The sequence below is a fragment of the Tupaia chinensis genome, unplaced genomic scaffold, assembly GCF_000334495.1.
Source record: "Tupaia chinensis unplaced genomic scaffold, TupChi_1.0 Scaffold000541_1, whole genome shotgun sequence".
NCBI lineage: Eukaryota > Metazoa > Chordata > Mammalia > Scandentia > Tupaiidae > Tupaia > Tupaia belangeri.
Genome location: NW_006160054.1, coordinates 2,494,619 through 2,511,197, shown reverse-complemented (window position 1 = coordinate 2,511,197; position 16,579 = coordinate 2,494,619). Strand labels below are relative to the sequence as shown.

Genomic DNA, 16,579 nt, shown 5'->3' with positions numbered 1-16,579 from the left:
TCATGAATCTAGGCTTTAAAGCATAATAACACAAACAGCATACCCATAACCCCTTAATTCTTCCAGCCTATGCAGTAAGCACATTTTGGTGAATACGACCGCTAAGAAATACAACCAATGAGGCTAAAAGGAAACAACAAAAACTTTTCCAGTGTTTTTGAAAAAGAATACTGTTATACCTGTGTTTTATTATAAATAAACAGGTTCTGTCATATTTTATCTTCTTGCCAGCAAATGAAGGACATTGTTTCATAAAGCTTCTAAAATGTACATGAATATTTAATTAAATCCTATTTCCTTGAGAAAATAAAGTTCATTCGCATTTATAGCAGACAGTTGTGAGGAGCTCATAATTGTCATAAGACCAGGGTAGCCAGTACCGGTTGCTTGTGGAACAAAACTCCTCGATTTTTAAAACTTTTCTTTTTTTAAAAAATAAACATACAATCATAGGTGTTCATTTACTTTTAAAAATTCTAAAGATGAAGAAAATTATTGTTTATATATTTAAGTCCTTGTATAAATTACAAAACTCAAGTTTATGTTACAGAGTCCCTTCCCCATAGGAAGCATAAAGCACTTTTGTGGTACCTTTCACCAGTAAATATTTGTATCACATTGAATTTGACAAACAAAATAAAAGTCGATATTGCATCTTTAAGCCTCAAGAGAACATTCTTCTAAGCTGTCTCTCATGATAAATGAGCTTCAAAAGTCATTTGATTGCCTTGATGTCACTCAGTCTCAAATAAAATTATATAAAAGTAACACACATGTTGACTTCAGTAGAAATCTGAAATATCAGTGAACTGCAGACTCTTCTTGCTTGAGGTCAACAAACACCCTTTGGAAGACAACCAAGAGTAGTTTAAGACCAGGACAAAAAAATAAAATTATAACAATAACAATAATAATAATAACAATAATAAAAATAATAATAAAATTAAAATAACCAACAATGAGGTAAACTCCCCTTAAAAAAGGCAATGTGTGTTGCCTGGACTGTCAGGAGAGAGTTCGATTGTACCTGACACCCAAATGTTTTTCTAGCCAGAGTTCAGCCAATTGCATGGTTGAGGCAAAAGTACTTGCCTTGGATCCTAAGCACATCTTATACTGCTTAGGGTCCAAGTTAGGATCACAATGAACTGGATGGAAAATATGTACCACTCCTACTTCTTGACTTCTGAAGGGCCTTAAGCCAGATAGAATAACCTTGTTGTAGAGATCTACATCTTCCAGTCCCCAGCCTTGAATTGAGGTATCAAATCCACCTGCACTCAGAAGATCACTTTTGTAAATACAGGTTATTCCATATCCATAGTCTCTCCAAAATCCAGTCTTCTTTGAAAATACAAAGTCATCATCCATGGGAGGATTTCCCCCATTGGTCACCTTTGGGTCATACTGGCTAAAGATAATAGGATAATACACCTGTTGTCCCTGAATTGTATTGTCTCTGCATCGTTGGAGAAAGTCTTCTCTGAAGATCAAGTCAACATCACAAAATAGCAGCAAAGTATCATTGTCAAATTGGGAGGAAGCCATTTCAAGACCAAGACCTCTGGAAAACTCTCCCTTCATAGGAATCAGGGTCAATTCTGCATCAGGGTACTTGTTCTGATATTCTTTTATCAATTCAATATGGTTGTTGGAATCCTGGGCAGAATCACTACTGAAAAGAATGATGACTAGCTTGACATTCTGCTTTGGGATAAGACATGTATTTTCAAAGTTCTCCATGAATCTCAAGAAAATGTCATACCTTCCAATGAGAGGAACGAGAATGTGTATTTTCTTTTCATTGTGCCCTCCCATTTCTTTGGCACCTTTGAAAGAAGATAATATCTTCAAAGAATTAGATATAAAGGAGAATGACTCTGTTTCGCTGTTAATGCTCTCCACAAGACTGTTGACATCTAGTTCTTCAGTTTCTCTGAAGAAAGGCTTGCTGAACAACTGCTGAAGGTAGGCATGGCGTCTCACGGGCACAGTCACTTTCCTCCCTTTGTGTCTTTTGTATAAGAGGAGTAAATCCAAAATGTACTCCACCCCATGCATGGGATTGACTCTGCGGTAGCCATACTGAATTTCCTTGAAGTCAATGAGCCGTCCTCTACTCTTGGCATTCTCATTGATCATCTCCATCACCTGCAGGATGGTGTCATCCAGTGCAGTTCTCAGAATGCTGTTGATGCTCTGTCGAGGAGGCTGGTTCTCAGCTGCGGAGTAAAGGAGCTTCCCTGTCAGAAACTCCCATTCTATCACTTCGTTTCTCTCCCTAGGTTGGAAATGGTTGAACGAAGGCATCACTCCCAGCTGCTGGTCCTCTTTGCTCACTTCACTGTTACTGAGCTTGCTCATAAGAGCACTCTCTCGGTGGAGCTGGATGGTACGATAGCGAAGTTCAGAGATTTTGCGGCTGAGCATGTAATTATGCAGCCTGTATTGGTAGGCAGGCCTCTTGTTGGGATGAAGTGTTATGGCTGCATGGATTTTGCTGTTGTGAAGGTCTTGGATATAACCTTTCCTATTGTGTTCATAATTTTCATGGAACAATTGTTGCATCTGAAAAGTAAAAAGAAATGAAGACATTAAATTAATTTTTTAAAAAGCACTAACCTAAGACATTTAAATAAAAATATTTAATACAAGTTATTGATATGGTATATTTCATAATAAAATATGGTTGGCAGCATTTATATTTAAAATAAATTAGCATAGTTTTGTTATGTTTTTAAATTGACAGATAAAATTGTATGTACAAGGCATCTTCAAAAAGTTCATAGAAATGTGTAGTATGAAAAAAATCTATACATAAATTTCAAAATTTGTATGCACCAAAATACTCATATTTTAATTGTTTTCCATGAGATTTTTTAAAGTCATGTATGCAACACAATGCTTAGAAGTATATATATATATTGTAGAATGACTATATTTAATTAACACATGCATTACTTCATAAAATTATCATTTTTATGGTGAGAACGCTTAACCTCCACTCTCCCAGTTTTTTTCAATAATAAAATATATTGTTCTTAACTACAGTCATGATATCTACAATAGTTCTCTTGGACTTATTCCTCTTATCCAACTGAAATTTTAAATCCTTTGATCAACATTTCCCAAATCCCCCTTCCAACCATCCCAGCTCCTGATAGCCACCCTTCTATAAATATTCTCTAGTCCTATAAAATCATCTTTTTTAGTTTCCTTATGAATGAGATTATAAATCCTTTCCATAGGCTCAAATACTGCAAATTAACCCCAAGCTTTTTTTTTTTTTTTGGAGAGATTTTCACCGTAGGGCGCGTGCGCTTGCCAGACAGACAGAGAGAGACATAGAGACAGAAAGTGAGAAATCACCCCCCGGGGGGATGGTCATGCCGCAATCCCTTCTCCTCCATTCTCCTCTCGGGATCTTGGGCACGCACGCACATGTGCCTGGCGTGAGTTTTAGGCCACCGGGTCCGGGACGCGAACGGCGGTCAACTACGTGGGAGTCCAGCGACATAGCCATTACGCTAACTGCTGGTTCCCAACCCCAAACTTTTTAAGTAAAGAACCTTTGCCTCCATTCATCCTCAAATCAACCAAACAATATCAAAGGAAACAAAAAATTGAATATGCCCATAATCCCATAACAGATCATCAAGAGGGAGAGAGGTAGAATGGGTGGACCTTGGATTTTTCTAAAATAATAGGCTCATCCTGAGGAGTAAAACAGTGACCTGCAGCTTAGAGTGGAAATAACAGGCTATTTGTCAGAGGAAACCTATGATTTTTTTTAAACATCTTGACATGCCATCATTACATAGTAAATTCTACGTAAACTAAGGTTAAATAAAAATAATATTCAATATCAAAAATTCGGCATACTTGAAATTCTTACAAACCAGAAGAGCTTTCTGCTAGTGTAGAACAAATTTGCTAACACAAGCAGAAAAAAATTAAGAAAAACATACACTTAATAGATAAAAATTCAAACTGCTAGTTGACTTCTCCCCTGTCAGTCAGTCAAGAAACTTCCATTACACTCATTGAAGATGAATATAAGTAAAAAAGAAGAGGAAAGAGAAGGAGGCCGAGATTTTTTTTGGGGGGGAGGAGTGGGCAGCAGGATCCTGAGAAGTCTGCAGATATACTGACAAAGAGAAAGAAATATTGCAAATGAAGGAACACATATCAGAAAGAGATAAAAAATTACAGACATATTAGATAGAGAAAACATAGCCTCTTTAAAAAAAAAACTGTCAAAAATAGATAAATGAGTCTACAGACGAGAAAAAAAAACCTGGCTGTGTTAAAAAAAAAAAAAAAGATTAAAAAAATTGATGGTTATACTGCAAGAAACAGAAAAAGAGATTTCAGGGAAACAGGAAGAAGAGATTTGAGAAAACTTAGGAAAATGGAAATATAAAATAGAACTGAAAGGCTTGGTGATATCTACAAATCTATATATCTCCACATGTGTACATGTATATTTAATTTATATGAATACCTATTGAGGGAGATAAAGATATTTAAAATATGTCTGAGGGATATATTTTCCTTAAAATAGAGAAAGATGTATATCTATGTGCAATTAGTCCAAGAAGGGATAAAAGGGCAAAAATAAACAAGCAAAACCCAGCTTCACTATAAATGATTAAAAAGTGAATCTTGCCACAACATCATAATATTCTCCATAGCAACATTCAATGCTGAAAATCAGTAGAATGATCCCTAGGAAGACCTCAAGGAAGCAAATGAGTGACTCAGGATTTTATGGTCAATCTCATTAGAGCTCATTTATCCCAACCAAGTTAGAGTTTAAATTTGAATTAAAAAAAAAAATCAGCTGCTCCTAACATGTAAAATCTTGTGACAGATTTGTGTCAAAAAGTTCTTTTAGGGAACCAGCAGTTAGCGTAATGGCTATGTCGCTGGACTCCCACGTAGTCGACTGCGGTTCGTGTCCCGGACCCGGTGGCTTAAAAAACTCACGCCGGGCGCATGTGCGTGCGTGCCCAAGATCCCGAGAGGAGAATGGAGGAAAAGGGATTGCGGTGTGACCATCCCCCCTGGGGGGTGATTTCTCACTTTCTGTCTCTATGTCTCTCTCTCTGTCTGTCTGGCGAGCGCACGCGCCCTACAGTGAAAATCTCTCTCAAAAAAAAAAAAAAAAGTTCTTTTACACTCCTTTTATTAAGATATAGGGACTAGTTCTCTTTTTCTCAAATCTGAGTGGTTTTGTGACTGTGGCAACTAGTTGACTAATAGTAGAAGTAGCATTATATCAGTTTCCAGATTGGCTGCCTTTATGAAATGTCTCATCTTTTGGAAATTTCATTCTGCAGAAGCCACCTGCTAAGTAGAAGTCTGAGATAGTTCTCTTGTTTCACTGGCCAGGACCTTCAATAAAATGTGGTGATAAAAGAACCTTTGTTCCAATTCCAGAGTCATGAATGAGGTTGTCCATATCTCAACATCTTAAAGAGGCTTCGTTCTATTTCTAGTTTGCTAAGAGCTTTTACCATGAATAGAGTTTGAAGTTAATTAAATGACTTTTTTCCTTGAATAAACACAATATAATTTTGATACATTAAATTTTTATACATGGTTGGAATACGTGGGATTTACTTTGAGATATCAGTTCTCTCTAGTTTGGTTTATAGACTCAATACAATCCCAATACAAAATCCCACCATATATATATATATATATACACACACACACGCACACACATATATATGTTTATACTGACAAGTTGAGTCTAAAATTTTTGTAGAAATAAACAATATTCAAAAATATTCAAAATCTTAAAGCAGATACACTACAGACCGAAGTTACAGAAATTAATACAGCATGATACTGGTATAAGAGTAAACAAATAGAACCAAATAGAAAGTCCATAAACAAACCTACACATGACTTATGACATTATGTCAAATTAAGAACTCTGTTTCTTTCTTTTAAAAAAATAAGCTATTTTCAGGAACCAGCAGTTAGCGTAATGGCTATGTTGCTGGACTCCCACGTAGTCGACCGCGGGTCGTGTCCTGGACCCGGTGGCTTAAAACTCACGCCGGGCGCGTGTGCGTGCGTGCCCAAGATCCCAAGAGGAGAATAGAGGAGAAGGGATTGCGGCGTGACCATCCTCCCTGGGGGGCGATTTCTCGCTTTCTGTCTCTATGTCTCTTTCTGTCTGTCTGGCGAGCGCACGCGCCCTACAGTGAAAATCTCTCAAAAAAAAAAAAACTATTTTATTTAACTTTATTTATTTTTTTAAATTTGATCAGAGAGGGACAGAGCAAGAGAGAGAGAGAGAATGAGAGAGAGAAAGCAAGCTGCCAGGCCTGGGACTCAAACCATGGTCAACCACATGGGAATCCAACGCCTTTTCCACCACGTAACCTGCCAACCCCAGAACTCTGTTTCTTAAAAACACCATTAAGAAATTATAAGAAGTCAATTACCGAGTGGGAGAGAAAAAATTTTAATATATGATATGGAAAAGAGATCAATGCCCAGAAAAAGTTCATGGAAAATGCATGAATTCCAAAATTTCGTTGAACCAAAGTAAACTTATATTTAAATTCCATTTTCTGAATTGTTTTGAAGTCCTTTCATATAGTAAATTTGTGCAAATCAGAAGGAGGAAGACAAATCCAGTTGAAAGTGGGAAATAAAACTTGAATGAAGACTTCACAAGAGAGATTATACAAATATTCAATAAACATAAAAATACTCTCCACCTCATGCATCATCAGAATAATGCAATCTAACATTACAGTGTAATAACATAATGGCCTTACAAGAATGGCAAAACTAAACAGATTGATAACACCATGCATTGTTAAGGAAGTGGAGGATTTAGAATGCTCATGCACTGCAGTGAGACTGTAGCTTGGCTCAACCACTGGGAAAAACTATATCAACAAAAATAAGTACACACATTTCTTGGGATTTAGTCATTCTACCCTTAGATATATGTCCGAGAGAAATGCATACATACATATCCCTAAAAATATATAAAAAATTTCATAGCTGCATTATTCATAATACCTCAAAACCAAGAGTAACCCAAATGGATAAGAGTAGAGTAGACAAATAAATATATTTATATACTGGAAAACAATGCATCAATTAAAAGAATAAAATGTTACTAGTCTCAGCATGGGTGAATCTCCCGAACAAGTGTGAAAAAAAGGACATAACAAAAGAATTCATATTTGTATTATTCTATTATTCTACTTACTTAAATCTCTGAAACAGAGAGGTTTTCGCTATAGGGTGTGTGTGCTCGCCAGAAAGGCAGAGAGAGACAGAGACAGAAAGCGAGAAATCATGCCCCAGGGGAGATGGCCACACCGCAATCCCTTCTCCTCCATTCTTTCTCAGGATCTTGGGCACAAACGCACACGCACCTGGTGTGAGTTTAAGCCACCGGGTCCAGGGCTCAAAACACGGTCAACTACATGGGAGTCCAGCGACATAGCCATTATGCTAACTGCTGGTCCCACAAGCTAACCTATTCTAATAGCTGTTAGAATAATGATCAAAGTAAAAGAAAAAGAAAGCTTCTGGAAAGCTGATAATGTTCTTTTGAGTTTACCTAGGTTGTGGTTGAATGTGTATATTTAATTTCTAAGCATTCATTGAACTGTTACTTAAGATATGCTTTTCTTGCCGCCAGCAGGTAGCATAGTGGTTAAGGTGCTGAATTCTCACATGGTCAATCATGGTTCAAGTCCCAGACCTGACAGCCTGAAAATCACACTGATCGTAGGTACATGCATGCCCCAAATCCCAAGAGCAGAATGGAAGAAAAGGGACTGCAGCATGGTCATTGCCCTTGGGGGGTGATTTCTCACTTTCTCTCTGTCTGTCTCTCTCCAGCAAGCACATCCATCTTATGGTAAAAACCTAAAAAATAAAAATTCTGATCACATATATACAACTAATGATACCAAATGTAAAATGATTGGTTCTCCAAAACTATTCTTTTCAAAGATATGCTTTACATTACTAAGCAAAGTGAGTATAATAAGAAATATTGCTCAGAGGCAAGCTGTTAAATTATAGACTTATCTATCTCATTTAGGGATACTGTGATCAATGCTGTACAATTTGATAAGGGTGACATTCTGTTAAAGAACAAACGCTATCTTCATAGTGAAACATGTAACTAACTCCTATCATTTCAGTCTTATCTGTCTATACAGTGCTTATCTTTCTAACGTATTCCTTTGCAAAAATATCATAGAGTTAAGAGAATGTTGGAGACATTCTTTAAAAGTAGTACATGCAGGAAACAGCAGGGGGCGTAATGGTCATGTCACTAGACTCATATAGTCTATCATGGTTCGAGTCCCAGACCCAGTGGCTTAAAACTCAGGTTGGGCACATGTGCATACATGCCCGAAATCCTGAGAAAAGAATGGAGGAGAAGAGATTGTGGTGTGTCCATGCCCAAGGGGGTGATTTCCTGCATTCTGTCTCTGTCTCTCTCTGGTGAGTGCACACAATCTATAACAAAACTCTCTCTCTCTCTCTCTCACACACACACACACACACACACATACACACATTCATGCATATTCTAGGGAGTATAACATAGTGACAGCATATTAATTTATGCTGTATTTTCCATTATGAAGAATAGAACATACCCAGATTTTCTACTTTTATATGTAGAAGGTCCAATCTAAACAGGACAGGCAGGAGAGTGTTTAAGAGTTTGGCTATGGAACCAGCCAGATATGGATTTGCATACTGGCTCCACCATTTCTAAGCTATTTCCTAGCCAATCTTTTAAAATCTTAGGGTCATCTAAAAATGTAAAAATTTCAACTACCTCAGTGGGTATTAACATGTTATTAAATTAAGAGAAAAGGATATAAAGCACGGCGTTGTGGCTGACACGTAGAAAACAATAAACGACAGCTCTGTGTGAATAACACTTTGCAGACAGGTTAACTTCCTCCAGACACTGTAATTTTTTTTAAGAGATTTTTTGCTATAGGGCTTGTGCCCTTGCTGGAGACACAGAGAGAGACAGAAACTGAGAAATCACCTCCCAGGGTGGATGGCCACACTGCAATCCCTTCTCCTCCATTTTCTCGGGACTTTGGGGATGTACTCACACACACCCACTGTTGAGTTTTAAGCTGCTGGGTCCAGGACTTGAACTGTGGTAGACTATGTGTGAGTCCAGCAAAGTAACCATTATGCCATCTGCTGGTCCTTGTCTTTCGTTTTGGATTTTTTTCTGTTTGTTTTTTAGCTAGGAGTCTTCAGAGAAAGAGAGTTGAATTCTTTAGTTAACTTACTTCAACATTGTTCATTTATGCACATATTTGGGAAAATTGTATTTGGCCATAAACTTTCAGCACTCTAATGTATCTAATACCTATTGGGGTATCTGACTACAATAAAGGCAAATGATTGTGGTGATTTCAGAAAATCAAGATTCATATAACCAACAAGAGTCTATTGAGAGTAATGAAATTACAACTAAAACTAAAATTCTTGTGATTGTCAGTTTTGCTATGTATCTAAACATTTTGAATGTAGCAAAACTGCTTTAAGAAAAACGTGCAAAATTTACTTTGAAAATTATGTCAGATTGTTTAAAATAATTCAGAACCTCAAATTTAAGTTGGCTTTCTCTTCTATAAGAATTGTAGTTTAAGAATTGTCAGTTGATTTCATTGTAACTTCAGAGACTTACGCTGAAAAGGAAACTCATTTCACAATAACACAATCATAGCAGCAATTAACACCAGTCTGTCCAGACTGACCTAGTGCTTTGAGTGTACTACCCATAATCATACTTCCCGAGAAAGACACTAAGAGGCTGTAAAAACAGGTCTATATATAATAAGAAAAGGAGAAAAATAAATGCCAAGAGATAGTTGTATTTTTAATTATTATTACTCCTCTACCACATTAAACTTTACCCCTCTTGAAATTATTGCTTATGAAAACATAACATAGGTAATTTCTGGAATTATCATAGTTATGTAAATAAGAAGCTTTAAAATCTAAAAACAAAACAAAAGTTAAAAACAACTGATCAAACTAACAAAAAAATAAACCAGTAAGGGGTGACTGCCGAGAGTCATAAGATAACTTTTGGAATAATGGAAAGTTTGTAGAGGCAGAGTGTGAGGTAGTGGTTGCAGGACTGAAGATCATTAAACTGTACACTTAAGGGAGAATTCTGTTGAAAACTACACAGTGATAAGACTATTTAAAATACAATAAAGACTGTAAAAATTAAATACAGCAAACTTCAGCTTTTAAAATGAAGAGAGTTGGTGCAGGAGGTGGCCCATTAAAACGTGACACTCTGCAAGGGTGCCCACATGGGAGATTCAGGTTCCTATTTGGAGACTTCTCTGAGTACGCCAAGCATGTGGATACCCACAGTCTGTGGCTGGCTGAAGCTAGGGGTCAACTGAGGCACCAAGACCCTGTTGGGGATATTGTATCTGTCACTCTTGTACACAGAAGATAAAAATAAACAAACGAATCCCAAAGACTGGAATAATTCATAGTCACCAAAATATGCATCGAATTTCCAAAAGTCGCTGAGGTAGAGCGGGGTCATCAGGAAGCAGTTGGTGACAAAAGGCCAAGCAGAGCAATGACAGTGGCAGAAGTGCTCAAGGTCTCAGAAAGCATCGGTGAGGTAGGAGGTAGGCTCCACACATCTATAGCTGGGGTACAGACCCATGAACTGGAGCCAACTCTGGTCGAGATGGAGTCACTCTGGTTAGCTCGTAATAAAAATCATTCACTGCTGTCGCTAGAAATCAACGATGAGCTCCCACTGCCTGCTCGCAGCTTGCTCACACAAGAAACTGCTCACACACGGAACAGAGCTTAGAGCAGTGAGTAGCCTCGTCACAATCTGCAGCACCAAGGTTATGGTCTTGTGGCTCAGAGGCACCAAAGAATGTAGCTCCTCAAGGTTGGTGAGCCCCACAGAACCTTTTAGCAATAAAGTACCTCATTTATCAGTTTAAAAAGAACAAAAAGAATGTTGACTTCGTGGACAATTTTTAGCTATTTTTTAAGCCCACTTCCTCTTCAGAAAGCTAGACCTTGCTTGGATTGCTGGATAAAGACCTCTGACGAGAGCCCCAAGCCAGCAACCCACTAGGGACCCTTTCCACTGTGTTGGAGGCGTGTTTTTCCATCCCTAATAAACTTTGCTTACTATCCTCTCCATTTGTTCATGTTTCTAATTCTTTGTGAGCATCAGACAAGAACCAGCATAGGTACTGGGCTTGATCACCCTGCCACACCCACTGCATCAGGAAAATACTCTGCTTGAAAATGTTGGGCATAGGGCCATCAAGTGGTGCAGAAGTTAAGGCAGATGGATCCCACATGGCCGACTGTGCAGTTCAAGTCCTGGACTTGGCAGCTGATAGAAAGTGCCAGACATGTGTATGTGCATGCCCAAAATCCTGAGAAGAGACTGGAGGAGGAGGGATTGTGGTGTAGCCATCGCTCCGGAGAGGTGACTTCTCACTTTCCTTCTGCATCTCTCTCTCTCTGCTCGCTCTGTCTCTCTGGCCCTATAAAAAAAAAAAAAAAAAAAAAAGGAAAAGAAAAGGAAAATATTATACGTAAAGCCTACTCTGGGTGTGAGCTCTTAAGTGAGCCAGGTTGGCAGAATAAACTTCCATGGCAACATTTAGTTGCAGAGAAGAGAAAGAGCTACTGAAAGAATGAAACACTTAACCCATGTTTTCATGAAGCAGGTTTAATCTGAAGCAACAGGAAAAATCAAAGCTGTGTGTGTGTGTGTGTGTGTGTGTGTGTGTGTGTGTGTGTGTGCATGTATAAATCAGCAAGCCTATAACTGTAACAAACACCCTCACCAAAATAACTCTATGGTGAATAGCTTGTCCAGGAGACGGTGATTTGTCAGTGATGAGTCATTTTTCTCAAAAGGAAAAATGGTATAGGACTAACACAAAAGTTTCAGCAAGAAAAAAATATTTGATAAAAAATACGACTCCTCCACCCTCCAGAAGAAGTCAAGAGACCAAGGAAAACATGAAGCAACTGTTTTCAAAAACATAAGAAATATTTGCCTGTATTTTCAGAAACAACAAAACAGAAATATAAGATCTCATGGATGCGATGGTAAGATAAAATGTCAGCTCACAGAACTAAGAAATAATGAATAAAAATAAACTATCACAGACAGGAAAATAAAATCAAAAGAAGAAGAAAAAAAGCACTGTAGAAAGCTACCAGTAAGAGAATGAACTAGGGAAGCTAAGTAAAATGAAAAAGAAATGAAGAGTTGCAATGAATTAAAGAGAAATTGTAATAGGAGGTAGACCAAGAAAGGCCAAAAAAATAGTAAGAGTGACTGAAAAAATTAATAATAGACAAGAGAAGACACATTTAAAGAGACATATCAAGGGCCCAGCAGGTGGTGCAATGGTTAAAGCACTGGACTCCTACATGGCTGACCGTGGTTCAAGTCCCAGACTCAGCAGCTTGAAACTCACACCAGATGTGTGTACATGCCCAAAATCTCAAGAGAAGAATGGAGAAGATGGGATTGCAGCATGGCCATCCACCCTGCGGGAGTGATTTCTCACTTTCTCTTTCTCCGTCTCTTCAGTGAGCCCTATCCCAAAAATCACTAAAAAAAAAAAGGAGAGACACAATTCAAGAAGATATTCTTAAGATAAAAAGAATCTATTGGGTTGTCAAAAAAAGTCATGACATATGTTTTCTATGCAAAACTGTGTTGTGGCTTTCCAACAACTCAATATGTATCAAATCCATTTGCTGAACCAGAATATTCAATAAAAGAACAAAATGTTTTGGAAGATAGACAAAATGTTCAAGTCAACTTTGAAGCAAAAATGGTATATATATTCAACAGTAATTTCCATGTTTACTATTTCTTGAACTAGATGAGAATAATAATACAATGACTCTTTAAAGGTATACACACTGCAAGAGGGGCTAAAAGACGTGGAGAATGCCATACTATAATTGTGAAAGTTGATTCCCCAGAGATAAAGTATAATAGGATAAACAGATTATAGAAAACGGAATCCTTAAGTAGCATGGGCAAAACCTAGAATCAACTTGAATTGAACCTTAAAAGCCCATCTAGGAATCTCTAGAAATAAGGGTAAAAGTGGGTAGGACTGAAATACTCAGTCAGTCTACAGACTGACAACTGTCCTCTCTGAGCAAAAAAATAAACACAAAAAAAAATTAACAGAAAATATTTTTCTACAGTTTTTGGATTACGGGATATTCTTGCCAGAGCAGACAAGAACCATTAACTTTTTCTGAGTTTCTAATCAGATGTATTTTATTCCTTATTCTTAATCTTGAGAAGACTATCAAGGGAACCAGTGATCTCGACAGAAGCAGAGACTATTCAGGTACAAGAAAGTAAAATATATATATGCACACACACACACACACGTACACACATACACACACACACACACATATATAATTTTTGGGGGGAGAGGTTTTTGCTATAGGGCATGGGTGCTCGCCAGAAAGACAAAGGGAGACGGAGAGACAGAAAGTGAGAAATCACCCCCCCAGGGGAGATGGCCACACCGCAATCCCTTCTCCTCCATTCTCCTCTCGGGATCTTGGGCACACATGCACATGCGCCCGGCGTGAGTTTAAGCTGCCGGGTCCAGGACTCGATCCACGGAGACTATATTAGAAGCCTCCTGGGAATAGAATGATAAAAGGCTCAGGAAACAGATGCCTTTAGACTTCTCAGTGAAAATCAGAAGCAAGAAAGCAATGGAATGAAATGTTTCAAAGTGTGGTGGTAAACAGCTTCCAACCTAGAGTTCTACACTTAACCAAGATATTAATAAAGTATTGGAAGAAATATGGGTCATTTTCTTAATTCATGGGATTTTTTTCTCAAGCACATTCCTCAAACAACAATTAACATTAAGTGAAACTATGAACTTCATGTGACAGGTTAGAGTTGTATTATAAACTATTAAGATTTGTTTTACCAAACTGAGAGAAAACCAGGAAAGAGGAAGATGTGGTAGAAACAGGAGTGTAAAGGGCAATTAGTCCAGGTTCCAGCAGCACGGAGGCTCAAGGAAGGGATTCTTTAGGCAATGAAATGAACAGAAAACCTGATGAACCTGGGAAAAAGATGGTGACTGGTGCAAACACCAACTATGAATACATATCTAATTCTTAGGTTGTTGGAGAAGTCATGACACATTTTTGCCCAGAAAAACATAGAAAAATACGTCCTAACTTTTCTGACGACTCAATAAAATTATTTTATGCCCCATCTAAAGTACAGGCAGTAGAGGGCAAGATATACCTGTGTGATATGGGAAGAAAAAGAAAGAATAGAGTAGATAGAAAATGACCAAAACTGAGACATAAAAAAGAATCAGTAAGAATTACTCAGGGCTGTGAAAAATCAAACTAAATATTTTAACTCAATATTTTAAAAAACAAAAATGGAAAAATATCCAGATTTATCATTGGGATCCCAACCCTTGCATTTGCAGAAGTCTGCTTTATCTACACAAAGTGCTATTAGAGGGTCCCAAGAAGGCTGGCTTTTTCTTAACATGGTCCCTACAAAAATGGAGTAGTTGAGTTCACATGAAGCTTCCAAAAAGCTTAAATGGACTTGTAAGTATCAGCTCAAATATCAGCAAAATTTGAGTAATTTATTTCAAATGAAAGAGAAGGATGAAAAGAAGTCAAAATAGGACACAGGCAAAACAGGTAAGAAGCAGAGTGAAAGTAGCCATCAAAAACACCAAAAGAAGGGATTAGAGCAAAGTTTATTTCTTATGACAGAAAGCGAAAGAAAGGGAAAGGGACCTCTCAGAGAGTCCTGTTGTCCCAGAATGCCCCCAGTTCTTCATCCACCCAGAGCACACATTCACCTGCAGGTGTTTTACAGGGTGACCTAGGAACTAGACCCAGGGTTTCTCCGGATGGCTCCAGTGTCACACACAACTGCTGGGTCACAAATTTTCTTTTTCAAATTTTTGCCAGAGAGTGTGTATATGCTTGCTGGAGAGGGAAGTAGGAAGGCAGGTACGGAAAAAGCACCCTGAACGAGGGATGTCCACACTGCATGTCCCTTCTTCTCCATTCTCTTCTCTGGACTTTGGGAATGCACATACACAAGACCAGCATGTTTTTCAAACTTCCAGGTCTAGGACTTGAACAGTGTAGTCAGCCTTGTGGGCTCCAGCTGCCTCAACCACCAAACTTACCAGCTAGCCTGGCTACAAAATTTGTATATATAAATCAGGAGCGTGGAGTAGGGCAAGGCGTTATCTTGTTTTGTTTTGTTTTTCATTATAAACATCAAAACATTATTTGACATTTTAATGAATACATGTGTATCTTTGATAAACATGAATTTAAACAAATTAATCATAGTTATGACATATACATTTATTATCCTTAAACAATAGATCTGTGTTTTGTTAGTAATACTCCAGTAGCTTCAGAAAGGGCCTTAAAATGAGGAAGTAGGAGTGGTTTCCTGAAAGGTTCACCTCTAAGTGGTCTCACTTTAAGGAGCCCGGGTACCTTCTTCTCTTCTCATCCATTTCCTCTCTCACTAGTTAGAACTCCTGTTTTTCCTTCTTCTACTTGTTAACACAAGTAGTCTGAATAACATCACAAATATTGCCACATTTTTCAACTATATGTAAGAAATCCTGCTTCCTAAAGAACTCAGAAATTCTACAAGTGCATGTCTTAATGGCTTCAACTGCCTGCTGTCGTGTACTACAGAGGTTTGCCATTTCTCTCTCAAATTACACATATCCCAGGAGAAACGAACAGGCCTTTTCCATTTGTATGTCTCGTTGTAATTCAGGGAGGTGGGCAGAGCAATTCTGTGCTCAGATTCTGGAGCCAGCGTGCCAAGGACAGACACAGGCTCTGAAATGTGATAACCGTGTGATCTTGGACACATTACTTAGTGTCACTGTGCCTCAGTTTAACCATTTATAAAATGAGGAACATAATAGTAATTACTGTATAAAATTATTAGTATTAAATGGGTCATTGTACTTGAAGCACTTAGAAAAGAACGAGGCATACGGCAACTGCTATATAAAAATGAGCAATTATCCTATCGTAGTTATGGCTTTTGTAGTTGTTGCTATGTGTTTTGACTATTATTATTCATGTGGGTATTGAATACACAACTAAGTGAGAATGGCCTTAAATTTTCCCCAGGATATGGTTTAAATACACTTACTATCACCAACATTTGACTTCAGATCACCATCTGAAAACTAAGGAACTGAACTGTCTTCATGAGGTCACTGTTGAAATGAAGGGGAAATAAGAGGCCATGTTATTATTACTTGACAAGCTGCATGTGGACATCTTTGGTGTTCTCTATTAAGGAAATTGCATGCTTTTTTCCTGGTAAGGATAAAATTTCCTTAATTTATTTGTATAGATAAGTTATTTCAATCTGATGCAAGTTATTTTGTTCTCCTTATATCACCATATTTTTCCTGAAGAGTAAGAATCCTATAACTTGGAAAATTCCATCTGAACC

At 37.8% G+C, this 16,579-nt stretch overlaps 1 protein-coding gene across 1 annotated transcript in view; it reads right to left on the bottom strand.

Annotated features, from left to right (window-relative positions):
- Positions 1–261: 261 nt before the first annotated feature.
- CHSY3 (chondroitin sulfate synthase 3) overlaps positions 262–16,579 on the bottom strand; it is a 331,984-nt gene continuing 315,666 nt past the window's right edge. The window contains exon 3 of the mRNA XM_027775293.1: positions 262–2,568. Coding sequence (XP_027631094.1) covers positions 1,006–2,568 — 1,563 coding nt within the window. The 3' untranslated portion in view covers positions 262–1,005. The remainder of the gene's footprint in view (positions 2,569–16,579) is intronic.